We start from the raw sequence: 27,815 nt of genomic DNA, 5'->3' as shown, positions 1-27,815 counted from the left end.
ATTTCAGCGGAACCATTTATCATTTAACTTTTTGCTTCACTAACTAATAGACATTCTTCTGCTCGTATTTTCTCTCTCGGCCGCTCTATTTCTCCGATGTCCAATTAAATCACTTTCTTCTTCATTTCTCTGCTGCTCCCAGAGGGTTGTCTGGAGGACAATGCAACACAGTGTAAGCTCTCCATTCCTCCTCTTACCTTCACCAAGTCATCTGTCTTGTGGTGTTTTAATCAACCTGCCCATAGTACTTCACATCTTTACATTATTCAATGTTAATATTGATTGACTATGTGTGACGCAGCTATCTATTTATTTTATTTGAGTTATTTGGTTTTCTTTGTAACCTTGCCTGCAACTGAACTATAAAACTGATGGAGCAGATATTTAGAATTATGCCTCGCTGCCTCTTGTTTCATCTGAAAGGATTTCGATATGCTACTTGTGTGGTTCATGGGTTACAAATTGCCCGAAAGCAACTAAGGTTGTAAGTTTGAAACTCCGCCAATCTCAGCCTCCTGCTTGAGTTTTACAATTCCTCCCTGACTGTCTTCCAAGTTTTCACACCAATGAAAGACTCTGGGTGATTGGAGAATTTGAATATTTTGCTCTGTAGGTGTCGACCCTGCAGTGACCTTAGAAATGACCCTGTGTGCAGTGTGCAGTGTTTCCAGGTCTGAGAGACAAAAAAAATCTGTCAAACATAATCAGAGAAAAGCTTTAGTATGATTCCCAAACCACATTCTTCGATTCTGCCTTTACTTTCTCATTATTTCGTTTATTTAACACGGCGTGTTGGCGGCTTTGAGACGTTGGACCTGCATGCAAAGTATGTGTTTAACTGACCTGGGGTCAGTTTTTTTAAGCTTTATAAGAGACATATAGTTTCATTCATTCATAGATAACTTTCTATTTGTTTGCAAAATGTCCATTCACAACAAACAAACGTCCCTTTCTCCCAGAGCATGCTGGGATAAGCTTGTGTTGTTATTTTGTTTCAAATTGTCCATGGTCATTTCAGATTTTGTGTCGAGGCAGGCTATAGAAGCTTTCCCACAAACTTTTCAAATAATTTTTTATGGACAGTCTCTGGGGTGTCATTGAGCAGAAATCCGAACCATTTACAAGTGCCATTAAATTTTAATAAGAAATTAACAGGCATCAGATAATAAGACATTAAACAGTGATTCAGCAATTTGCACACTATGAACAGTACGGACACAATCATTAGTTGTGAATATTTAAGTCCTTGATACTGCCTGTGACATGCTGCAAATTCAAGATTATCATTGTATGGGTTCACACATTTAATGACGTTTATTTTGTGTGGTCACTCCTGCTTTTTTGCAAACAGATTTATTACTCATATTTTGTGTTTGTTGACATTGATCTCTGTAGATCAACTCCTTGAAAAAAGAAAAGAAAAGAAAAACTGCCTGGGTTTTTTTGTTCAGTTCATTCCGACTCTGCACGTAATAAAGGTTTACTTAGCAAAGACAGCGAAAAATCACTTTGCCAATGACTTCTCCTGACTTCAGCACACATTCAGTTAGTGACGGAGTGGCCACACACTGCGGTTCAGCTGCAGGACCGTCTTGTCATTATCTGTGCTAATTTGATTTAACAGGGCCGGCTTCACCAGACAAACACAGAGCAAGAGGTTTTATGATTAATGAAAGAAAAGAAAAAAAGTGTATGAATGACTGCAAAGCTGTCAGATGTCATCACTACCGAAATCAACACAAGTGTTATTTGTTGTGTAATCCACTTCATCGCCTGGCTCACTGCTAAAAGCTGTATGGTCTGCGTTGGTGGGTTTATTATAAAGAATCCCGAGAGTCGTCAGGACCTCAAGTTGAAAAGAAATTAACTGCCAATACAAATACATGTTGCACTAAAACGCTGCCTTTTCAAGCAAATGTTTGGGTGTGTTTTGATGTGCTACATCTTTTTCACTACTTGCTTTTCTGTGTTGCTGATTCATCAATGGGACTGAATTGCCTGCTACTTTAAATCCAATATAAAGCATCTTCCGGAGTCAGTCGGGGTTATCCCATTGTCCCTTTTTGTACCATAAGAAGCATCGCAGACACTAAAGGTGTTACTAATCTGCGTTGACAGTGAACTGTTTTTTTTTTTGGCAAAATGTATCAACAAATTTGGAATTCATGGCAGCCGAGGTACAAACCACTGTTAAAGGGGGATTTAGTTTAAATTACTGCGCTACAATGGCAGCTCCTGTGGTTACATGATACATATTGTAGCTCTGCCAAGATGCATAGCTCTGAAATCTGTGTGCTCAGCCAGTTCATCCACCGCCTTGGTCCACACTGAAATTCCTCTACACAACCATTCACAATGATAAAACATTTGTAATACACATTCATGGCTACCAGAAAAATGGTGGTAACGGTATTTTTGACCTTTTCACGCATGTCATTGAAGTGCTAAAGTTTGTGTTTAGGTTTAACACAGAAACGCCTACATGGAAACAGGGCAAGCTCAGTGAGGGAACATGGTAAACAGTATACATACTATCTAACTGCTGCCATTAGCATTCAACTCAGAGTAGCACTGAGCCTCAGCACAGCCTCACAGGGACGCCCACTCGCCTATAGACCCTTATCTTCACTCTACAAAAAGACCACCATTTATTTGAAACGGTGATGGATATAACTGGGGACTCTCTTTTCTCATCGAACGTGTGGCTGCGTGTGGCATCTGAGATATGTTGCATTGAATTTTTATATCTTTTCTGGTGAAGATTTCATTCCCGTGGCCCTGCTCCTTGTCCGAGCAGATCCTCTGCCATTTGTTTCTGTGTTCAGATTCATAGTGTGAGAAGTTTGAGAAGAACTTCATGCTTTGGATCTACAGCATCTATCTGCTTTGTTTATGTAGCCAATGATAAGCAGATGTCTGATCGCGCAATTCTGAGAGAAATCACTTGGTTCTTTGTCGGCGCCAACTAACATTGCTGACAGGGCTTTACTGTCAGTTTCTCCATTACACAAATGCTCGAAGGAAAAAAGAAAGTGATGGATGTCCGGAGGGTAATTTCATTATTGATTCATTTGGCTAATTTCTGAAAATTTCAAGCCCACAAAATGGGTTGTTTGTTATTGAGCACGATTGAAATGGGGATGCAGTTGAATAGAAAGTAAATCAGTCATTAGCAGTGGCTAGGCCTTTCTCCACGCTCCATTTCACATTGTTTCAGCAGAGTGCCAGGAGCAGGAAACGATCTGGCAATGACCATTTTTCACAGGAAGGAAAAAGTGTTAAATAAATGATCAGTGTTTTATTTCTTCAATCAATCACCGTAATCCCGCATTGATAGGCACCACCTATGTATACTTTAGGGTGCTGCTGTTATTACTGAGAGGACTACACCGACATTGTTTGGGGAGGACTAAAGGGTTTAATGGAGATTTAGAAAAACGCTGGGCGTCGAATGCATGAAAACAAAACCCAGAGTCGAACATCCTTTAGCTTTTTGAATGTCTGTCGGTAACACTATTCCCTCCTGGACATTTCCTCCTGCCAGAGTAATCTGTCATGGACAAATCGCTCCACCCAACGCAATTGTACACACAACTGCCAATTATGACCGATGGTAAGACAGCCAAATTGGGTAAATCCATGAGTCATGCCATAAAATGGATCCAGTTACAGCTCTAATGAAATCCGGGCACATAATGCAGATCTTTTCTCTATAGTTTTTTTCTCTTTAATAGCCTGTGTGGATCAGCAGGCAAAAAAGAACAAGTGTTAAGACCAGTTAATCTCCCTGGCATGCTAATTCAGAACACTGCGCCTGCTGAGCTAATGTTTTAGCAGCAGTAACAACCATGGGGTATGAGCGCTGTTGGAGTTTCTAAACTCTTTTGGATTGAAGTGGTGTAAAGGGAGTTTTTTTTTTTTTTTACTATAAGTTGTCAGAAGTGGACTACTTCTTTATATAAAATGGTTATGGCTGATTAAACCACTTAGTGGGAGAAATTGGTACTTATAGAACAAGAACGTCTGCTGAACAGATTATTCTGCATTTAAGTTTCTTTAGCATTTGTTTTCCCAGATTGTTGCCTGAACACTCTGAACACATGCTGTGGGAGCACTTTCACGATACAGATCAAGCTCTTTGTAACTGTGCCAGACACAGGGACCTGAACCCACAGAATTTGTGCTGAAGAAAAGTAAGAGCCAGAGATTGATGGTGTGTCCCGATGCAGCTCTATTGTTACAGCGTTTTGTCTATGAGAGGGGGAAACCACACAACCGCGTTGTCACAAATCGCACTGAAGTTTTTAGTGTGTCAGATGGTTTGTACAACCTTGTTTTGGTGGCCATAGAGGAGAGGTGCGTCTTTGTTTGAAGCGGTGTTCCAAAAAAAAACCCGAAACAACAGTGTCAGTTCAAAGCAGAGATGAAGAGCCTAGAGTCATTCAAACATCTCGGCGGCCTATTTCAAAGATCCGTTTGCTACCTATTAATTAGGATTTTAAAGTGATGGGGTTGTGTGAACTTGGCTGTCGCAGGACTAACCTCCATGGTTTAATAGAGGGCAATGAATCCTACTGTCCGGAGGCAATTCTGACTGTCAGATGTGATGAAAACCTGACAGTGACTGATGTGTAATCAGCCATGCTCACTCAACAGAAACCTGCCAGTGAAAATGAATTAGGACTAATGCTCATGGACAGACACAACAGATCAATGTGGCCACCTTCTAACTTATTAATGTTTAAGGGCAGCCTCATTACTTTTTTTTTTGGAAATCATTAATTCCATGTCTTCCTCCACCTGTTTTATTTCCTCCCAGTTAATTTAGGACACTTACCTCTTATATCCTGTGCAGTTACCCTTTTATGTCTTGCCTCGTAAGCTTCATACTCTACTCGTTTCATCTGCTAAACCCCATCCACAGTAGCCTAAATATGTCTGGAGTCTTCACCCTTTCCATTATTTTCATCCTTCGCTAACTTGGCAGTTCACACACTGACATCACAGCTCATATATTAAGTCGTAAAGTAATCTCCATGCATGTAGGTGTTAGGGATTTTATTGATATAGCTTCTAACAGTTGAGCAAAAATGTAGCCTGAAGTGAAGACCAACTTAAACTCATATGTCAGAATGTTGGTTTCTGCTGAAGAGGAAAAGGTTGAGCTCGACACCTATTGTGGTGTACAGCTACTTGGGAGATGTGCACAGCGTGGCGCATGCAAAACCTTGGAGATGTTAAGTTTTCTGGGAGTTTCTTTATCCTCTGTTTGACTTCTTCACAAGCTCTTTTTAGGCTTTAGGCTTTAGCGATACTCAGTGGAAGTCGTTACAAAACCTACTTTACATTGTATTCTTTGATATGGACAACACCAACACAAGTTGAACTTTTCAGACTGAAATAGTCTTTTCCCAACATGAAGCCTCTCCCCTTTCTGAGACTTTGAAGAAACTAAGTGAAAGTGAAAGATACAAGTTTAATTTTTCCATTAAAATAAAGACATTTCTTTTACCTGAAACTGAAGCACAATGGAAACAAATTTCACATTAAAGGTTTATAACTAGCACAAGGAGAATTTATATTCACAGCCGTGTGAAGCGGTTGGGTGAAATGTGATTTAATCTTTGCATTCGGGGGATCATCCTCCGATAGTTTGAGAATCCCTGAGTAAAAAGTTTTTACATTTAGAAACATAACCTTGTTTCATATTTCATTAATGCTGTGACAAGCAAACTTGAAATCTTGTTAAAGTGCTTGTAACGCATTGCAATTTTTTAACTTTTAACTTCAGCCAGGTCAAACAAAATACATATCATTTGTGGGTTGTTTGGAAACCACATGTGGTAATGCTGCAGCATTGTTTTCAGTTTATTGTTGATTCTACAATAAACAGTTAACCAAAAACTAGCAAGGGAGAAACACTGGAACGATGTCACTCTGACACAGAATATCTTCAGGGACATTGAAGTGTTATGTTATTGTCATTAAAATATTTGATCAAACATAATCATCTTGTATACTATCTGAAAAGAACTATATGCAGAGAAATATTAATAGCTTTTTTTTTTTTTTTTTTTTAAATGAAGAGTGGCCAGTGTGCATTATTGTACTTGATGCAGACTATATTGTTACCACTTTTAATGTGGATGTCTGGACTCTGTTACATGAAGTAGCCCATCACAGATTTTAGTTTGTAACAAAAAGTCATCATCTTCTTGAATCCAGACTCTGCTGCTGCCATTATTCACAGTGTGTACCTTTAGGATGAGTGCATGTTCATGTTGTAAACAAGGAAATGGCCCATCAATGACCCTCAATAGGTTTTTTTTTTTTGTTCAACTCTTTTTAACTAATGCCACAGCCCATTTTTTTCCAAGCACACATTATCTTTAGTTTCAGTGTAAATACTAATTATTTCTCAATCTAAAACTGGTTCCAAACTGGTCCACTAAACCTGGCTGATATACCCTCTGAGCAGCTTGTCAGGAGCCGCTGCCAGGAAGTCACAGCATGCATTGGAATCTGCTTCAGCTCAAGCCGCCCAGCTCATCATTGAGCTGTTTAGCCCACCACTGTTTCCCCCGACAGTGTGTGGTTATCAAATGTGCTGAAAGATAGAAGGTGTTTACCTGGATTGAACACTGTGGAGCCATGTGAGCTAAATTCATCTCCATCGGTAGGCAGGCAAGCCCAAATAAACCACGGTGCATCGACGAAAATCCTATTTGGAGCATTATCCAAAGCACTGAATCACAAAATGCAGGACCATTGTGTCTGAACTAAGCTCACCCAACTGCTCTGAGCATAACAAGGAAGTGACCATTCGTGTTGCTTTCCCTTGGAGATTCTCCTACTTTTTTAAAGCCCGTCTTAGCAGCGCTTTATATAATTTAAATCCTCCCAGTGTCAAGAGACCGGTTCAATCCGCAGCACCATTAGTGGGGTCCTGATGGTGTCCATGTGACCTAAAAACTGCAGAATATTGAGGATGCTGCAATTTGCATATTTATTTGTTATATAGTTTTGTTCGTAGTGGATTCATATGAATATCCTGTCCAGCAGTATTTATTCCGTTTCTTTTATGCTTTGCCTTTCAAATACGATTAAGATGATCAGTGACTGCTTTGCCGAAAATGTTTTGAGAATTCTTCAATGCAAGACCGCAGCAGTGTTGGGGAGTCGATGCCGTCTTACGATCTGGATTCTCTTGTCAAGCATGTGATAATTTAAATTTGAGACGAGCTTGAGGAAGAAATCCATAGATACTAATTGCACTGGGCTCTCATCTTCACGGGGCCAATTTACTAGTTAATTTAACACATCAAATGTATTCGTTAAAGTTCCTTGTCTGAACAATTTCAATAAATATTATTAATGCCAATATGTAAAGGATTTAAAATCCTTTATGAAATCAAGTTGCTTGAATAACTTTACCTTACAAAGGAGCATCTGTTTAGAAAAGTCTCTTTTCCCAAATGGTATGTTTACCCTTGGGATGGGACACAAAACCAGCTGTGTATGACACTTCCATCTGTGCTTACATTAGTCAGGTCATGGTTTGTTTAGCATGAATGTGTTGTGCAAATATTCCCCTGTACCCGTATTTCTTGAAGTTCATTTTCTCTCATTTTATAACGGCACAAATTAAACTCCATCCACTATAAAATTGCATTTGCAGGTCTAAGCCAAAGCATTATTTGTTTGCATTTTCTATGTAAACAATCAGCAAAAACTGTAAGATTTGAAGATAATTTGAATTATTCATTTCAAAACACACATTCCATTATGATACTAAATAATTTTTCAAAGGTAAGATTAAATTCCGTTGGTTTCAAAAGTAAATACGTTATTCACCATTATCTTAAGCTGCATTTTTTACAGTTATATCACAGAAACTGCTTAGTCTTTCAAGGTCTTTCAATTTGTTTTGTGTCATACTTACAGGACCTTTTAAATGAAACATAAGAACACTTCAGATCAGAAAAGTACTCAGTTGTGCAGAGTGCAGTTGAAGCACATTAATACTGGAGTGCATCTCAAAGAAGATCTTTCACACTTTTCCACATTACCTTTTAGAATTATACGGTTGTGGTAATAATAATCCTCACCAGAATGTGAAGGCCTACCACATGTTTGATTAACTTTGGATCTTTCAAATGACTACTAATATCTTTTGTAAAATCTTCTGATCCATGCTTGGAAAAATAATGCCTGTGTCAGTATGGAATCAAGATTTATTGTGTGTAGTATATTTGGTTGCTTTTTACTCCCATATCTATTTCACAACAGCTTCTTCAGATGCAGCAGAACTGTTTTTGACACTTTCCTGCTATTAAAATATTATTTTTGGTGTATGTATATATGTATGTATTAAAACTGCCACCAACAAGAATCAGATTAGATCCCATCTCTTGTATATTGTCTCTTGTTAATGTCCCTGAAGATCTGTGTCTCAACGATAAATTCCCATCAGCTCTGGTTGTGTGGTCACTTTGTGTCAATCTGACTGACTTCTTTTCTATATTGAGAAATCCGATTTAAATGCATACTCGGTCAAGTGGTCAGATTGATGTGTTGATGGCTTTTGGCACATGCACACATGGACCCATATTCAGCTGCCTGTATTGATTTGTTGACTAAACTAATCAAAGTTTTTCTTTAGAAACTGTAACTGTAAATATTCCCTGTTTCGAAGTCTGATGAGGAAGAAAACCACCATGCAGCCTTGATGTTGCTGCTGTTGGGATTTATGTTTGGTCATTAGTATTAAATTACTGTAAGTAATAAGATTACAGAAAGTAATGAATCACTGGAAGTAATTTTATGAAAAATTTTAATTATTAATGGGAGTAAACTGCCATTTACTCATTAACAACTCCTAAAGTAATTGATTAATTACTTAAACTTAATAATTGTAAAAACAAAAAAGAGTATTTTTTTTTTTTTTATTATTATTAATTTGAATTTCGTTATTTATTCATTAGTAATAAAAGGGGCACCACCAGAGAATCTGAAAATAGCTAATTGCCAAACTTTCAGTCTTGTTTGAAAAGGATGCATTTAAGTTAGTTATAATTTCTGTGCAAAATACAACAATACTTAAATAAAAAGGAAGGTGTGAGATCTGAGCACAGACTGTTACAAACCAGCCAATGTCAAAAATAAAAATGAAATAATCACCAGGAATCGTTCAATTCAGCTAACAGGCGTTTATTCACAAAAATTAATGAATTCACAAAAAATTCAGAAATTATTTCATAAAGCAACACATCTAAGTAGCAAACGTCATCTAACATGGAGATTAAATCTAATAAACAGCAAATGCTATATACAAAGAGTGTGTGTCTTGCCAGTACATCAGGAATATTAAATATGTTTTTGAGTTGCCTTTCCAAGTAAAAGACGGAGCGAGGAGTCCAGCTTCGCTGCTGCAATGCTTTATACAGCCCCAGAGCTTAGAAACCTCTCGTTTCACATGGAAAAAGCAGTTGTCCTTGACATTTGTTTGTGGTGAAATGTACGGGGTAAAGAGGAGGACATAGGAAATGAAATCATTGCTCGGTGCTAGTCCCTTTAAAGAAACAGGGCTCTAGAGTTTATCAGAAACCAGGATTGCATGAGGTCTACAACTGTCATTCCTACTTGTAAGCAATGTAGAATTAGAGTTGTGCAAACATGTCATTATCTTACCAATGCCAACGCATCAATGTAGTTGTACTTGATGAAAATGTCAGATGTATGAGAGCGTGCACTGATTGTTTAGAAGGAGGTTTTGTGAACGTCTTTTGAAAAGCAAGGTCCCCTGCCTGCATTTCACCACAGGTGAACCAGTTAATGCAATATTTCAGTCCTTTTCCTGATCATGTCGACAGCTATAATTACATAATTAGTGGAGGTAGTGCGGCCATAATGAAATGTCCCACACATCTGTTAATCCAAGCAACAGGCTGCAGGTATCGTTTACATGCAATTCACAGCTTATTCCCATGACAACAGCTTTGCTCAATATCATTTACAAAACAAATTTTCACAACAGTGTGTGTGTGTGTGTGTGTGTGTGTGTGTGTGTGTGTGTGTGTGTGTGTGTGTGTGTGTATGTGTGTGTGAATGGAGATTGTGGGGTGGTGTTTGTGTATGTGCGGCTGTATTGCAATGCCGTTAAAGTGTCTACCGGGTGATGGTTGAGTCGGTATACCCATCCAAGATGGCGGCTCTGGTGGGCCATGACGATTGTGTGGCGACCAGATAAACCAAGCACCCGACACACACACGCACGCACGCACGCACGCACACACACACACACACACGCTGTTGTGAAAATTTGTTTTGTAAATGATATTGAGCAAAGCTGTTGTCATGGGAATAAGCTGTGAATTGCATGTAAACGATACCTGCAGCCTGTTGCTTGGATTAACAGATGTGTGGGACATTTCATTATGGCCGCACTACCTCCACTAATTATGTAATTATAGCTGTCGACATGATCAGGAAAAGGACTGAAATATTGCATTAACTGGTTCACCTGTGGTGAAATGCAGGCAGGGGACCTTGCTTTTCAAAAGACATTCACAAAACCTCCTTCTAAACAATCAGTGCACGCTCTCATACATCTGACATTTTCATCAAGTACAACTACATTGATGCGTTGGCATTGGTAAGATAATGACATGTTTGCACAACTCTAATTCTACATTGCTTACAAGTAGAAATGACAATTGTAGACCTCATGCAATCCTGGTTTCTGATAAACTCTAGAGCCCTGTTTCTTTGAAGGGACTAGCACTGAGCAGTGATTTCATTTCCTATGTCCTCCTCTTTACCCCGTACATTTCACCACAAACAAATGTCAAGGACAACTGCTTTTTCCATGTGAAACGAGAGGTTTCTAAGCTCTGGGGCTGTATAAAGCATTGCAGCAGCGAAGCTGGACTCCTCGCGCCGTCTTTTACTTGGAAAGGCAACTCAAAAACATATTTAATATTCCTGATGTACTGGCAAGAGACTTTTTGGCTCATGAGGTCTTACATTGCTCCATGTGCAATTATTACATTACCCTGTGTGCCTGTCATGAGCTAGTTAGAAAATTCTGTCTCTGGGTGCTGTGGGAAAGGCTAAACCCTAACACCCCCCCCCCCCCCCCCCCCCCCCCCCCACCCCCATTCAAACCATCAGCTATGATTATCTGTGATTTCACAGTGAGGAATAATAACCAGTTAGTTAAAATAATTTGACTCTTCACTGTGAATGTTTAGGCCTCGTGCAGACGAGATAGAGTCAAACTTTATAATATTGCGGCTGTAAAAAAAACAAAAACAGCCCGATTCAAGATTTGCCTCCGCCGTCTTCAAAGTCAGCTTCTGCAGTGAAGTGTGGCTCCCAGCGCTCCTGCCATACTTGTAATGCTCCCTGAAAGTCCTGCTCTTTAAGCATGTCAAGCACCTGCTGCGACACGTACAGGATCTTCTCCAGTGTGTCAAAACAGCAGTGCCTCTGCCTAAGGTTTATCTTGGGAAAGGAGATATTGCAGGTCGGGAAGGGGCATTGGGTAGAAGCAATCGCATTGGTGCAAACAAAAAAAAATGTAAGTAAGAAAGCATGCTCCTCCAACGCAGAGTGAGCAAGGACAGTGTCCTTATGGAGCACCAAGTTGTCATTGCACCATAGCTCAGGTCATTTGCTCGAAAAGTTGCTCCCGCAGACACCTCAGGACTTTTCTGTTAACAGTCTGACCCTGGAGGATGAATACGAGGCGAAGCACCTCGTGAATGTCAGAGAAAATGACATGCATGCTCCTGGCCACACTCCTGATCTGCTTTGTCTTCTTTGGGACTGCAGAGAGGGGCTCCAACAGCAAAGAATAATGTTTGGTCTCTGAGTCACAGCTGTATCCCAGCTCTTCACACCACTATTGTATTTTTATTCAAACTGTTGATGTACAGAAATAAATCATTTCTGGGTTTTTTTGTTGTTTTTTTTCAAAGCAGGAGTTGGCTGAAGCTTGAAAACCTTTGAATAACCTCTTTAAATTAAACATAACTGTCTTCGCTTTGGCAGACAGTCAACTTTCCCTGTACAACCATGTAATGCCACTTTCCACTGCATTCAAGTGACAGCGACATTTAAGAAAGCGGCTGTCAGACATGTCAGTGCATTGAGAGCGAAGAAACACATCATCTCTTTTTTTAGCCTCCTGACACATGCTCCTTCTGAAAACCTGTATTGATTTTATTTCTATTGATAGTATTTAAACCACGTACCAGGCTTTTAAATCAGAATGACCCTGCACGGGCCTTGAGATCATCTTGCAACTCTTTAAGTGTGGCCATATGTACTGTCTCGCCTAAGATCGAGAGGACACGAGGCTTTATTTATCTGTCTAGAGGATATTGACTCGAGTGAAGGCAGAGTTGAAGCTCAGCATCCTCCTTTAATGAAAAATAAATGTAATTTATACTGCCTCTATTTTAGTAACCTAACATTAAGTGTTTGTTTTGAAACGTGCTTTCTTTCATGTACTCCTTTGTTATTACTAATTCTTCTCATAATTGTCATATGAGTCAGGTGACAAGAGTTACAAGTTTGTAGGCTGTGCTTTGGTTGATATTATTGCTTTTTATTCCCAAACACAGTGAGTCACATGGTGATTCAGATTTTTTTTTGAGCATGATGAAGATATACTTTGTCAATGATTTGTGTGTGAGCGTGGGCAGAGAATCACAGTTGATAAAAGGGACAAATAAGCAATCATCATATTTAACTTTGCTTCGGTGAGCTGCAGTGGTGCTCCCCTGCTGTAAACCGCACATCACAGTGACGGCAAGGTGCGGATCGACTCAAAGTTTATGCACTTGCTTACAGCACTGGAGTTAATAGAGGGATAAAACGGCTGTGATGTGCTGAGACAAAAGCTTGAAATAACAAATGACTGCGGAGAGACTGCCTCCACAGTTCATAACATCTGGTTCCTGCTATCACAGTTTGTCTGTGCGGCTGTGATTTCAGATTGAATTAGATGGATCTGACCTGTGAAAGTCCTAATTAAAATCACTGGACTTACATTAACATGCATTGCTGGACTCTGCCCTACTTCCTACATGCTCTGAATGCTCAATGACCACTTGACTCCAATTTTAAGACTCAGCAAACCCAGGAGAAAGAAACAGAGCTTTGTTTGAATAAATTCTTTTATTTAGGCAGCACACAAAAGAAAGGAGGGAATATATTAGAATAGCGAAACTGCATTCATTTTCTTTTTTTGCAGGTTTTGTTTTCTCTCAAGATCATGGTTTGCATTTGCTTTTGGTTCAGAGTGTCTATAGGTTGCACATTATCAATTCTAAATGAGTAATCGAGTTCATTTTAAATGCAAGAAGTAGCATAGCGAGGGTTAGATATCCTTTATCCTGTCTTCAGTGATGTACCTCAAACATTAAACAGTTCAGTATTCAAACAAATATGTAAGTTCAAAGGGAATTTGAGATTCTTTTATTATTTTTTTTAAATATATATTGTATTACATAAAAAAGGGGGTCAGTCTGATCAGAGTTCCCATTCTGAAATAAGAACAGCTACAGCCAATAGGAACAATGACAAATTGCAATCAACAATATTGTCTCAAAACAAATGAATGCACATGAATGTATTATTTGGTGATATTTAGGACCAGAGTAAAGTGCAGTGGTTAGCTTTACAGGAGGAAGACTAAAAAAAAGAAAAATCACCAGTTTTAATCTGGGGATCTTTCCAGAAGGCGTCTGCATATGTGGAGTTTTTGTGTTTTTTCTGATTTTCAAGAAAGACTTTCACATACGGTTAATTGGTGGCAATAAATCACAGGTAGGTGTAATTGTGTGTGTGTGACTGAGAGTCTTTCTGTGTTTGCCCTGTGATGGACTGGTGGTGCAGGATGCACCCTGCCTTCACCAGGTCACAGCTCGAATCGACCCAAACCCCTGAGTAGGCATAAAACATGGATGGATGGTTACACCTAAACTACCTGTGTTCAATACAATAAATAATGTATTAGACAAACTGTTGTTTTTATTACTTTAGCCACCACACTTATAACAGTAGAGCCAAGCTACAGATACACCTTCCTGCAACAGAAAGTGAAACATCCATACAGCTGAATCAACACTTTACTAAAATTAATCAAAACAAAGTAAATTATATTGTTTGTGATGTATTGCAGATATGTTGATTGCATTATACTACAACAGTCTTAAAGAGCTGCGCCTAATAATCCAGAAACTGATTGTCTCATATTTGGAACGTAAAAAAGTTATATTGTACCCGACTGAGGGAAAAACTTGAAGTTGTTGTTGACTTCATCAGTTATTTAGAGTTTATTTCTATAGAATAGCAGAGCGAGTGAACTCTGGGCTACCAGCAAACCCTCGCCGTTCAGCGGCATCGACTATTGCGGCTGCTCCAGCAGCAGCAGCACCGATGTGGTGGAGGCAATAACTATTCAAGCTGAAATCTCATTGCCCTGGGCACTAATGTGAAGACACACGGTTAAGATTCTTCACAATTCCTTCTCAACATATTTTGTGTGCCCATGTCAGATTTTATGTGTATGTTTACATTTATTTATGAAGTGTTTTACTGCTATAGTAGAACTTGCTGTGCTGTGACTGAACACTTGACACTGTTTATCTTGAACATATATTATTTTATACAGACTTCATACTTTCGTAGGCAACACTTCCAACATGAATCCTAAGTGGAGTTATTTATTTGTATGAATTATCCTTCCTCGCTTCCTACAGTTTACCTGAAGCGTTCGGTCCTCCAGCCTCTCGGTTGTCAATGTGGACCATATCAAAGTCACATTACTGCAGTTAAATGTGAAACTTGGCATCAAGTAACAGGTCACATACTGATCTGATCCATATTTTCTTGTCACTGGCCGCTAGCTGTGGGCGATTGAATCATAGCGGCACCAGCATGTGTTCAACCTAACCAGCTTTGGTGTCTCTATGACAGGATTACCACATCAAATGTGAGGGCAGTCTCCTGCAGTGGTATCCCGTTGGTTCAGACCCTTTCATGTCCTGTTAAGACCTGAGGCTTTACTGGATGCACTCAACCAAGTCCCCACGGTAACCAGGACATGATGGCGATTGAATCTGTATAATGTGTGGACTTAATTACATGTGTGGGGGTCTTTAAATTCTGTCTTTTTTTTTTTAGCGAGTGTTATAAATGTTCACATGCAGTTAAAAGGATATACATCAGTTACAACAATTGTCTTTGGAGAAATGTATGATTTTTTTTTTTGTAAAGAGAGATTTAAGATGTTCTTGAAAAACAGTAAAAGAATAACATAAACAAAGTAGATTCAGCCTTAACAGGCTGTTTCCAGGTTAGAGTAACAGAATGTCTCAACAGACACTCGGTGACGGGGAAGATACATTTTGGAGGAGGTCATTGGTCTTTTGGTCCAAGACGGGCCACTTAAATTTATGTTTAGTTAATTTGGAGGTCTAAAAATAAAGAGTGCACACAAAATGATTTGCATTACAAAACATCTTGGTTATATACTGACATGGAAATGCTCATTTTCACTAAAATAGTTGATAATAGTAGCACAAATACATAGTTATGGTCATTTGGAAATGCAGCAGCATATGTGGACAAAGCAGTTTTAGTACTTCATGATCACTTTGTCACATGAAATCTGCGCTCACGTGGTCAGTTGCAAATTACTTCAGATTAACTCCTAAGGTGTTTGTGAATTGAATCATAAAGTTAAACTCAAATATCCATAAATGAATGCAATGTGAGAAATAAACAAAATTAAAGAGACATGTGACAAGAGACATTAGCATCTTGGTGCATATATATTTTACATGTTAACTTTTTGGGGGAAATGTAAATATTTGGTATAATGTGTGCATACCTATTTTCAAGGTCCTTGAAAATAAGCATGGGATCTTTGGTCATATTCAATCTATCTATTTATCTCCCATCATTGCTGTACGGATATTTTCCAAGAAATGTGTTTTTTAGACATATTTAAGATTGCAGATCTATTCTTTTGAGACACATCCCCCAAAAAATTAATTGGTTCAGACTACCTCTGTAGTTTCTAGCAAGCTGAACAGAGACTCCAGCATAAACAGTAAATTGCTTTAGTGAGACAGTGGCATCTGTCACTACAGACTGCTTTGTTTATAGAAATCACAAAATGAAAAAATCATGAAGGTTAAAAGTTAATTAGAGTTGCATTTGCTGCATCTTGCAAAGCAGCAGCCTGCCATGTCTTTGCATTATGTAGTCAACGTATCCTATGGAACAATATATCGTATGCAGGTCAGGGTGAGCTCGACATATCTGTTGTCAAGTCAAATGTGTTTGTTTAGCCAGATTTCACAAGAGCTTTCCAAGCACACAACACGAACAGATGCTAAGCCAGCATAAAGTTTTTATGAACGCAGGGCAATAAAAACCCCCACCCTTCGGAGGACCAAAGAAAAAAAAAACAACACTGGAGGAGAAATGTAGTGCAGTGTGTGCTGTAGGTGGGAAAAGGGTAATTGTTAGACATGAGAGGAAAGTTGTAACACTTACTAGAAATGGAAAATTCAGCAATGGGATTATATTTGCACAAATGGATTAAAACGGATCCAATACTAATGTAGAAAATCCTGTGGGTACAGGGTGATGAATCCAATAAAATATGCAAATCCAGTGAGACTATTTAAAAATCAGTGTGTCAGTATGTCTTAATTGCCAGGTATTTAGGAGAGGGGTTTCCAGAAGATATTTTTTACCACAAAAGCAAAAGTTTCATGACTTTATTTCGTTCTTTAAAATCTATTATTCTCAGCAAGTCGCATCCGGATGGCTCATACTATAACTCATACCTGCCTTTATAAAACGTATGAGTTATAGTATTCCAGGATCCTTCAGTAAAATCAAAGTTACACTATCGCAGGTGTTTAGTTTATGTATGGCTTTACTGAATGAATACAGGCTGCTGTGGCCCCGGTAAACAAATGTTGTAGCACACTGGGTTATTACCTCAGGCTTGATTGCGATAACCTGATAGCTTCTGTTCTCTTTCTCTCTCTCTCTCTCTCTCTCTCTCTCTCTCTCTCTCTCTCTCTCTCTCTCTCTCTCTCTCTCTCTCGCTCCTGTCTCCTCCGGTCTCTGAGAGCAAAGCAGTCAGTCGCACATCCTGAACTAACCGCCAACCACAGATGCACTTTGTAAAACTTGCTGCAGCATGCATAGTGGATCTGCTATTGACAGATGACACATGTTCTTAGCCCTTCTTTATATGAACATGAACCAAGCTTCTACATTGTTCATATTAATTTTGTTCAGTTATATGACATATTACTATCTCTCTATAACTAAAGACACAAATTCAGATGGGCTTTTCATAAGGTTATTTCACATACCTGAGATGATGTCGCTTCCATAATCAGTGTAGCAAACGAGAATAATCAACACTTCATTTGGTAAGTGATTTTCTTCAGTTCCTCTGAAAAGCAGCACCTGAGCGTTTTGTGAGCAAATTAGAAGTTATGCTGTTCATTGCAGCTGTGTAGATGGTTTTAAATTCAGCAACAACAACAAAAAAAGGGGGCGTATTGGGGTAGGGGGTGAGCAGTGGGGTTTTAATAAGGCAACCCTACTACAATTCCTGTACATTTACGACAAACTTCAGTTTGAACTTGAATTTTCCAGCGATTGTATAACAATCCAGTGGCATTCTTAGTAGCGTACAACATCCTGCAAATTCTTTAAGACCTTCATGTTGATTTAAAAATCCTCTGGCGGCTTTGAGATGTCCCAAATGCTTCTCACTGCTACTGAAGGTGTGGCCTGTTTGGTTGTTTTTGCAGTATTGTACAATGAACTTCAGTAGAGCAACTTCCTAATTTGAGAATATGGCGAGTCCTCTGAGCCTCATCCATTCCGCGTGTCCTCATATGCACGGAATATATGGATTTGAATCAGTGACACAACAGCGGGCAGGAGAGTGAACTGACCTGTCTGTAATGAAGCCATTCTCCATCTTCTCTCCTTTTAGCCAAGTGTTCCTGCTCAATGAAAAGGGAAAATACTGAAACTCTCCGGTCAAAGCCGCTGGTCAAGCAGGGTCATGAATGTATAGAGTAGATCAGTGGGTGATAAGTTCCATCCACCCACCTCCAGTAACTATTTTCTTTTCGAAAGCTCTCCAGTTCATGTCGTATACTGACCATACAGTATATATCAGCAGGTTCATGTTATGTGAGGAAACATTTTATGAAACATTTCAGCCAACACAATCTACATCTCGGTCACTCGTGTCTAGTGAATAAATATTGTCAAAGTTAATATTTTTTCACGTTTGTTAACATGGTTCCTACCACAGTTTGGACCTCGGGTCTATAGTCACACAGCTGCCTGATTGGAGGGCTTCAGCATGGATGGGCAGCCTCTCATCTGACAAGTGGTTTTTATTATGACAGGGCTCACTTGTCTTTTTATGTATGTCTGCATGCCATGTAATGTCTTGCTATACATGCTGGGACATCTGGCTAAGAACTATTCATAATTGAGGCTTTGAATTCAGTGAAATGTTTTTGAGATATGTGGTTGTTTATTGTACAGGACAGATTCTATTGCCGCCTATGTTTTTACGGAGATTGTCAAAACTGCTTTCAGCTGCCCCAATCGCATGAAGTCCAACACAATGTTCTGAAAAATTGGAGACACTCAAAAAAGGTTTTGAAGCATCAACATTCCTCCTTCTTGCCAAAACATATATTAACACACACAACACGTACACACAGACATCTATGTACATTCAACCCTTTATTGCGTAAGTGACCAGATTCAGTAGCTTATACTTTTCTTCCTGTTTTTTTCAAACGAATAATTCTTCATTCCGCATTAATAAATTGTTATGCTAAACATGGACATAATGTCTGTTTCCCATTCACCTGTTTGATGAATTTAACATAGAAAATACAACAAATAAACTTTTCAAGATATTTTATCACATCTGAATGGCACCAAGGGGTGTTTACCTACAGTAAACTTATTAGATATTGAAATAGCCCGAGAACACATATTGTGTTATTATGGTCTGATGAATAACCTATTAAGAGTTAAGTGAAGGAATCGATGTACTGTAGCAAGACACGGTGGCAATTTTCTTTAGAATGATTCTTTGAAATTAGTTGGTTTTCTGCACAATTTCTTATGAAATGTTATTTATATATTTCTATCAGTCCTAACTATAAACAAACATAAAATGTTTACACTGTATTCACACAGCCAGTTACATATGTTCTTTTCTTTAATAACCTGAATGAAATTAGGTTAATGTGCTGAAGTGAGAAGTTTGTTTAAAATGTAGATCAAACATGCTCAACATTCAGAGTTTGACACCACGTTTCCTAACAGAGCTCAGCTCACCCATATATTTTAGATGTCTGGACTTAACGGCTCTCCTGCGGTCACTGATCGTATCTGTACTGAGTGAAGACCTCAACTGCAAAAGTTTGATTCTCCTTTTTGAAAGTCACTCTCTTACTTTAATGTGGGAGCTAAATTATGATCCTGCTTGATCCAATTTTTTTTTTTTCTCAGCTCCAACTAGAAGAGCACTGTCGTGACATTAGCCTGTAAAGATGCCTTGATGAACTGAGGAGTTTGTGTGCCATTCAAGCCCCGAAGCAGCTAAATGTTCTGGTGAGGGCAGGGGGTATTGTGCTGTGGCAATTCATCTTGCTCACCCTTCTTCTCTGATCTGTTAAGCCCCTCGTCGACAAGCGCACAGGGTCCGGTTTCTGGAGCTGCTTCAACTGCAGCTGCTCTTCAACCAAAATGTACCTGGGACCTTTGGGTTTTTTTTTTTCAAGGAACTAAAATGTTTTTCGTCTCTATTTTTGTCTGTGTTTCCACCACAGCTTGATCTCCCAGGAGAATGTAGATGAGGCTGATGACATAGGGCAAAGCAATGACTGAAAATGGACTTGAGCTCCAATTCAAGAGGGCTAATAATGGGCGGCCCAACATCTTACACTCCTATGACTGATAGGCCGGCACGTTCACTTGACAGACTGAAAACAGAAAGGAGGTTCAACTCGTGCTTTGCTGCAAACGTTTTTTTTGTAAATGGTTTATTTGGCACAACAGTGGACAAGAGCTGTAGGAGTAAGGCGGATTCAAAATTTCAGAAATGCTTGACTCCAGCACAATGGAGATAAAGCAAAGTAGGCAGTACTCAGCTGCACAGTTTTGTCAATATATCATATGAAATGCAATCATTCACTCAGATGCATACAGCACTGCCCATCTTCAACATTTAGAAACTTCCAAAACTATTTATAGACCCTGGGTCCTGTGGTCGAAATGCCCAAAGTTCTGGGATGGTTTACTAGAACTTGGGTAAAGTTTCTGTGGTCGAAATGCAGCTTTTAGCCCTTGTGGCAGCCCAAACCCTCAGGGTCTATTAGTTTTCAGGATCTAGCAAGCAAACGTATCACTGAATCATACCACCATCCTCCCCCGAACATATTGCAACTCTGCCTCAGTTTTAGCTGTCTCTCTCAGGTTGTGCTCCTTGCCATCTTTGAAATATGTGAGTCGTAATATATCAAGCCAAATTATATTATCAATATATTTGTTGATATTATTGTCAAAACGCTCCTTTATAAAAGAGGATTTTTTTCTTAGATAGAAAACATATGGACCAGAATTTTAGTATTTTAACAACAATAGTTATGATAAAAATCATTTAAATGATAAGAAAAACATAATCCCACAAATGTATTTTAAATTCAGTTCAATGTAGCTTGTTTAAACATCATCACTATTGCCATCTGTGCCAAAATGACATAAAGTGACACAAAGTGCTTGTACATGATGAGTCCTCATGCTTTTCGTCCCCAATTTGGTGATCAACCACTTAAACTTCAGTGGAGTCCAGATGGAACCAGTCGGGGGTGACCGCTCATGCCAGATATCAAGTCTGAAACCCCAAGTCTGTCTTGTATGAATCAGAGATGAGCACAGTATGGATGGAAGTGGACAAGAGGCAAAATCGGAGGACAAAGAACACTGGGCAGCCCAACAGTACGACTCTCCTGACGGAATAGATGAACAGAAGGGGCTTGTGCAACCACACAAACTTGCTGCCACATGAATGTTTAAAATCACAATGTGCCACACAGTTACACAGAGATGCAACTACTGAGGTCTGTGTTCATGCTTGTCTTATTATTTATTTGTTTCTTGACCACACACACAAACATATTTCTTTTTTTTCTTTTTTCTTTTTTTTTGGGGGGGGGGCGGGGGGGGTTGACTTAAAAAAAAAATGCTGTTTTCACACTGGTTGCTTTTTTCTTTTTTCTGTACATTTTAAATAAGATGTATGAAACAAAGTACTGAAAGAAACCTAGTATCCATTCGGGGGAACTACTCATCTTCTCTTGCTTTATTGTGAGCACGACAGCCTGTGAGGCAATTCATTTCTCACCCTCGCTTCTCAGCTATTTTCCCCCCAAAAAATTAACGATCTAATATCCCCCCCCCCACACTGTTTTGGCCTTTGGCAGGTGATTGACATCAAAGAGAAGTTGAAGGAATCCAGGAGGTTCTGGTCCAAGTTGCCAGATGACATCTGTGCCAAGGGCAAACTCACAGAGTCTGACGAGGAGCAGTGCTGGAACAGCCACACGAAGGGCAGGTGAGGACTACTCTTCATCATCACAATAACGCGACACACTACTCTCCCGTTATCACATTTTGCCTGCCAGGGATTAAGATAACCACACTCTGTACCCAGATTAACTCTCTCTCTGTGAGCACAATGGTTAGGACTTAAATCAAGAACTTTTAGAGTGTGTGAGCTCCGAGGCTCTAATACCCAGGGGGAAGACTGTGGAGTTTCTACCACCTCTTGTCGCCAGTGCAGCTTCCAGAGTAGCACTGAGCTCCCCAGTCGATTGGTCAATGAGGTGCTTTCTCTGACAGTGAACAAGAGATGCTGGCACAGAAAATATATCAGGCCATCACTTTAGAACTCTCCAAGTAACAAAATCACCAGATGGTCCAATAAAAGACATTTGTTTGTGCCAATACCATTTTTAAGCATCGCTCTAAATCCGGTAGGTAAATTGATAATAAAACATCACCAACAGGCTCACTGATAGAAGTCTTTCCCAAAATCGTTGTCCTCCACTCACTTAAGCACGCATTATGCCAACTTCATATTGCACTGATTTTTACACATACACAAAGTGTAAACAAGACTGCACTGACTGCGGCAGTTAAGTGGCACTTCGTCATCAGTGGCACAAGGTGTTTATCACATGTAGGAAATGACTGCATCATTGCAAAGCAGTAAAATTGTGTTTCGTGTTTTTTAAAACACAACCAAGCAAGAGCAGAAGGTGACCAGTCCTGACATGTGCACTGTCTAATTCAATAACAACAATGGCTTTTGCTCCACACTGTACATTATCAGCCTATATTCTAACATGAGTTAAACCATTCTGAGTGTTTGCAGAGAACAATAATAGAGGGTCATAGTCAAATACAAAGCTGTGGGTGATATTGATTCAGTGGATTCGCATAAGGTTGATATTTAAACCCACAATGACTATAATAGATGGACATTGTCATCTCAAGAAACTGCTTCATTGGGAGAAAGATGATGAAGAAAAGTGACATTAAAAAATTGTATTCGATTCAACTTTTTTATATGTTCACCACTTTCGCTGTCTGTAAGCACTTCACACACACACATACACACACACTCACACACACACACCATTACACACCATAGCAAGGGACCTGCCCTCCTTTGGGAGCCACTTGAGCTTCTGTGTCTTGCTCAAGTACACTTCAGTTCTGTGCAGGCAGAGACGGGATTGAACTGCCAACTGTGGGATTAGAAAGCACTCTGCTCTACCACTTGAGCCACAGCTGTAAATAAACACATTACAAACCATACCAGATTCAAAGGCAACACTGAAAGCAAATGGATTTGACTAATATAGCAATGTGTCGAGGTTTTAATGAGCATATGCCAAATAGAGAGGGCTGCTTCATTCGTGTGTTTGCGTGTAATTTCTGTTGTGGTGTGTTGAGTTGTAGCAAGTGACCCACAGTAGATTTTCCATGAATACACACAATACCTTTTCTTGAATGTGTTATTCAGGTATAATGATTTCATTTCTTACTTTGAACTTCCTATGCAGATTCTATATATGTGTTGCATTGCATTGCTGGATTTGGTTTAGCAGGAATATTGTCATTTTAGAAGTTTTTCAGGACTACACCATGGGAATGGTTCATAACACTTCTTTTGGCGTTTCACTGTGTCTAGATATTTCCCTGAGGTGGTGAAGGAGGGTCTAACCAACCAGGTAAACAACCCCGAGGTGGATGTGGACATCACCAGACCTGACACACTGATTCGACAACAGATCATGGCGTTGCGTGTCATGACAAACAAGCTCAAGAATGCCTACAATGGAAATGATATCTATTTCCAGGACTCCAGTAAGTTCTCCCATCTCTGAGGTGTTTGAACATACAGGTAGAAGATGTGTAGCAATGAATGCAATCCGGAGGCAAAGTTCATCTCATGGCACGTTTGTTTTGATTTGAGCCAAATGAAACTACGAGCCACACTTACAGAACTGTTGCTACCAAATTAAGTTGTTATTCATGTAGGACCTCATCACACAACTCCACAGGATGTTCAGTGCTGCGCTGAGCGCAGACTGACATTATTAGGTGAATAAATAGCTCGAGGTGTGCCGACGCAGACAATGATAGACAGTCGCGCCTATGTTCAGGAAGACATACAGTCCAAACGATGCCATGACAGAAACCATTCCTTCTGATTTCATGGATGCGCACGAGCTGACAAGACGGAAGAAATTCTTTAAGCCACCAACCAAATGTGTGCCTGCTCAACTTCTGCCACTAAAACTTTTACTTTAGCTTCATTCTTGCTGCTGTCACATTTGTTTTTCTGCTCGGAGAGGTGTCTTCGTCAACACCAGAGAGCCATTGGCAGAGCCGCCGAAGCTGTCGCGTAGGTTAATACCTGGTGGCAGCATGCTAGAAAAGAAGCAAGTAAACAATAGTGCTGTGCTTTGTTCGGGAAATGTCAGCCTTCCTTATCATAATTCACCTATCCATCGTTCCATTATACTGCTTTACCCAATTCTGGGTCACTTCAGCAGATCCTAGATGACTGAGGACGAAGGCAGGATACTTGCAGGACAAGTCCCGAGTCTATCACAGAGCAAACAGACATTCACACCTCGGGGCAATTCATAATCACCCATTAGCCTCAAGTGCATGTGGCTGTACTTTGGGAAGAAACCAGACCTATGGGTTAAAAAAAAAAGAAAAACACGCACAAAGAAAGCATGTAAACCTGCAGAAAGATCCCATGGCCTGGATTTAAACCAGGGACTGGAAATCTATGAGGAAATCATAAGTCTTTTTGGTTAAATGCATAAAATATGAAATATGTATGTCATAACTAAAAGACTAAAAGGCCTACACAGCCTAGCACTTGAGACGGGTTGAATAAATAAACAACACTGAAGAGCAGATCTGGTCATGAAGGCACAGTGAGCCTTTTTCACGCTGAGCTTTGTGGTTAACATTCACATTTATATTTGCACCTCTGAATACCAGCAAACTGTCTTCACTGCATGTTTTAAGAGAAGCGGAGTCCAAAACAAAGGACAGTATAATGGCCCATTAGCTTTGTTGGACCACTTTTATCTTTTCTGTCAGACTGCTTTTCAATTTTTTAGGTGTTTTTTTTTTCTGCACACTGTTATGAGGCAGATTTCTGTGGTATAAACCTGGCTCTGGATTAAACTGTGGAGATATCGTGCTGTCAGAACTACTAGCAAGTTTGTCAGTTTTCCAGCTACGGTAGTTCACCGACTGCAGATGCCATGTAAATAGTCACCCGAAGGTGTTCAGTCTATGCAGGAACAGATCTCAGCCTTCAGTTCTCATCTTCGGTGCCCCGTTCTTCTCCTAATGCACCGTCACATCTGGAGAAATGACCTGATACACTTGTGGTGCTTACAAACAATTCATGTTAGGATGTGAAACTGGCCTGTTTTGTTTTCCTGTGTGGCAGAAATATACTGAATATTGTTGCTTTTTTCTTTTTCCACAAAACACCACAACAATCTGCCCTCTGCAATTTAAAATGACAAACATTCTTTCAAGTTCTCTGGTGAAATTTGGTCAGTGACCTAAAGTAATTCGGTTAACCCGACCTGTAACTTCAGCCTTCTTTTTCTTCTGTAATTACTGTTGTGAAGCTTTCCACGTCGAATTCGACTGATTGTATTTATCCTTGGAGGGAAAAACAGGATTTTGACGTAACGTTCTCTGCCTTCATTACTGAGGAAATGTATTTATATGACTGTACTTTAGCGAACTAACTCTACTGGGTTGATTTCATTTTTTTAGAATTAACGGAACACTCAATTTAAACAAGTCCCCAATTAATAGTGTGAAATTCATCAAAAGATTTTTCACATGAAAATTCATTAAAACTGAGAACACAACACTGTATAAGGAGTATAATAGACTCAAAAGCAACAGAAGCTTTGTCAGATCATGATATAAGACATGTTTAGATTAGATGAAGAGTGCTTGGGATTCATTAAAACATAATTTAACAGATCAAAATTATCAGTATGTATCTGTGTGAAATATGACGTTGTACACTAATCTCTCAATCAAAACAAAGAACCACCATTTAAACATTGAATTGTTAAAAACTATTAAAATCACGTAATTGAGGTAAAACATTCAGCTGCCATTGACGTGCATCGGCACAATGTTTACATGAGTTTTTCTGTGCTTCTTGACAGTATGTCCAAGGCTGGATTAGAGATTTTCACATCTCCTTTACTCCTTAAACTGAATTTATTAGCTGAATCTGACAGTATATATATATATATTTTTATTCCTTTTTTCATGCAAGCTTTAACCTAATTAGATTTTTGTTTGTTTCAGGTGATGAGGGCAGTAGCTCTGGCAGTGGCAGCGGCTGCTCTGATGGCTGCACGACAGAGTTTATTTACGTTGGAACAGAGGCTCCGGTGATCGGGGCCGACAGAAGCGACGAACGCGCGGCAGCCGCCGCTGAGGGGAAGTCACTTTCTCGCGGACCCTCCACCCTGTTGGTGTTCAGTGCCCTTACACTCCCACTTTGGGCAATGCAGACTCAATGGAGATAATACAGAGTTGCCTGATCACTGACTTGATACTATAAACACAGCAGTATGTGAAATAGCAAGTTATACTGCTGTTTTCCTCACTGGACATGTAGAACCTCCTGGAAACCTGTCGAGAATGGCTTACTGTATGGTACGGTAGGATTGGAAGTGTGCAGTGCTGCATTCTGCTTGTCCCCCAAAGAGAGCCCGGTGCCATCAGTGAACCAGCCTTCACATCTCTGAAAAACAAAACAAAACAACAACAAAAAAAATAAAAAAGAAAATGTGGTGTTTTCTCATTATTCAAAAGTGAGTTTGGAAAAAGATGTTTCCCCTTTAAGAAATGAAACCGCCAGAAGACGGTTCTGTGAGTGATTTTACAGATGAAGGGGAATCTATTTTTCTTTTCCTTTGTATGATGAAGTGAAAACAAGACGGCAACTATTTTATCATGTTTGTCTTTTCCCCCCATCAGACAAAAGGAGAAAGATGTACTGTGTGCATGCATGGGTATCATGTTAACTGACAAAACAGTTTTAGGGTTTTGTCATTTTTCTTTTTCTTTTTTTTTCTTCTTTTTTCTAACGCAGGCTACACAGTTGGGGGTTGTCTGGTAAGGATTGTACAGTGCGAGCAGTTCACCTGGTTTCCCGTTCGGTCATGTGGGCGTGGCTTCAGGAAGCAGCAGGTCTTGCAGCCACTTTATTGTTGCACATTTGATTATCTCTCAGAAAGTGCTAATGTAATGCTCTAAGAGAACCTCTTTGCACAGATTATTTTTGTTGGCTTCATAAGTTTATAAGGCAGCAGGAAACGCATCCCCATAAAGAAGAAAGATCTATATTTTTCAGATCATTTAACTGATTGTATTGTACTTTTAAGCAGTTACGGTATGTATTTCACTGGAGGGTACTGTAATGTAAGTTTAGTGGTTCAGTCATTAGCTACATTTGTTTTTAGATAACCATCATTTGTTTAAAAAAAAAAATAAAATTGGACCATATGTAAAATAAAATAAGGACATTTACTGCAACACAAAGCCATTATACTACAAATGCCTGCTAACAATGTTGAGTTACCTGATTTACTCTCTTCCTGTTTGGAAACTATGATGCACTTACATGGTTTCTTTATTCTCAGAGTTAAAAGCTGAGGAATATCAGCTCTATACTGATTTTAAAATTTATTTAAAATGAATTTTTTGTTGATTCCCAAATTTTAAACATTTAAAATTAGGATTTATTTTGTAAGCTTTTTTGTTATTTGTTAACATATGGGAGTTGTTAGAAGTTGCAACCCTCCATGACAAGCTTTTTTTTTTATAAATTTTTTTTTTTTAAGCCCCACGCTGAAATTTGCATGTTGCTGTTTGGCCAACGAGAACAGACTCATCACCTTTACAGACTACATGGTTTAAGTGGTCGTGTACTGTTACAGGACAGGTGCTGTGTCGGCAACTTTTAGATAAAAAAAAGCAGAGTGTCAAGGTGAGCTTGCTGTGACTGTACTGTTAGAACCGGGAATACTATTCTTAACCTTCATTTTGACTCCTACAGATTTCAACCTTAAATAGAACCTGCAGGCTTA

General features: G+C 39.3%; 1 protein-coding gene across 4 annotated transcripts in view; it reads left to right on the top strand.

Annotated features, from left to right (window-relative positions):
* gpc6a (glypican 6a) overlaps positions 1 to 27,264 on the top strand; it is a 131,579-nt gene extending 104,315 nt beyond the window's left edge. For 2 of the 4 annotated variants that reach the window (XM_080490176.1, XM_080490177.1), the window contains 4 exons: positions 143 to 172; positions 21,570 to 21,700; positions 23,345 to 23,520; positions 26,026 to 27,205. In XM_080490176.1, coding sequence (XP_080346302.1) covers positions 143 to 172; positions 21,570 to 21,700; positions 23,345 to 23,520; positions 26,026 to 26,249 — 561 coding nt within the window. In that variant the 3' untranslated portion in view covers positions 26,250 to 27,205. Of the gene's footprint in view, positions 1 to 142; positions 173 to 21,569; positions 21,701 to 23,344; positions 23,521 to 26,025 lie in introns of all 4 variants that reach the window. The other 2 variants (XM_080490178.1, XM_080490179.1) reach the window with 2 other exon arrangements.
* The last annotated feature ends 551 nt before the right edge of the window (positions 27,265 to 27,815 follow it).

The sequence above is a fragment of the Lipophrys pholis genome (genome assembly GCF_963383615.2).
Source record: "Lipophrys pholis genome assembly, chromosome: 2".
In the NCBI taxonomy this organism is placed as follows: Eukaryota; Metazoa; Chordata; class Actinopteri; order Blenniiformes; family Blenniidae; genus Lipophrys; species Lipophrys pholis.
Note: the sequence above shows the minus strand (reverse complement) of the source record. Positions and strands in the feature narration are given on the sequence as shown.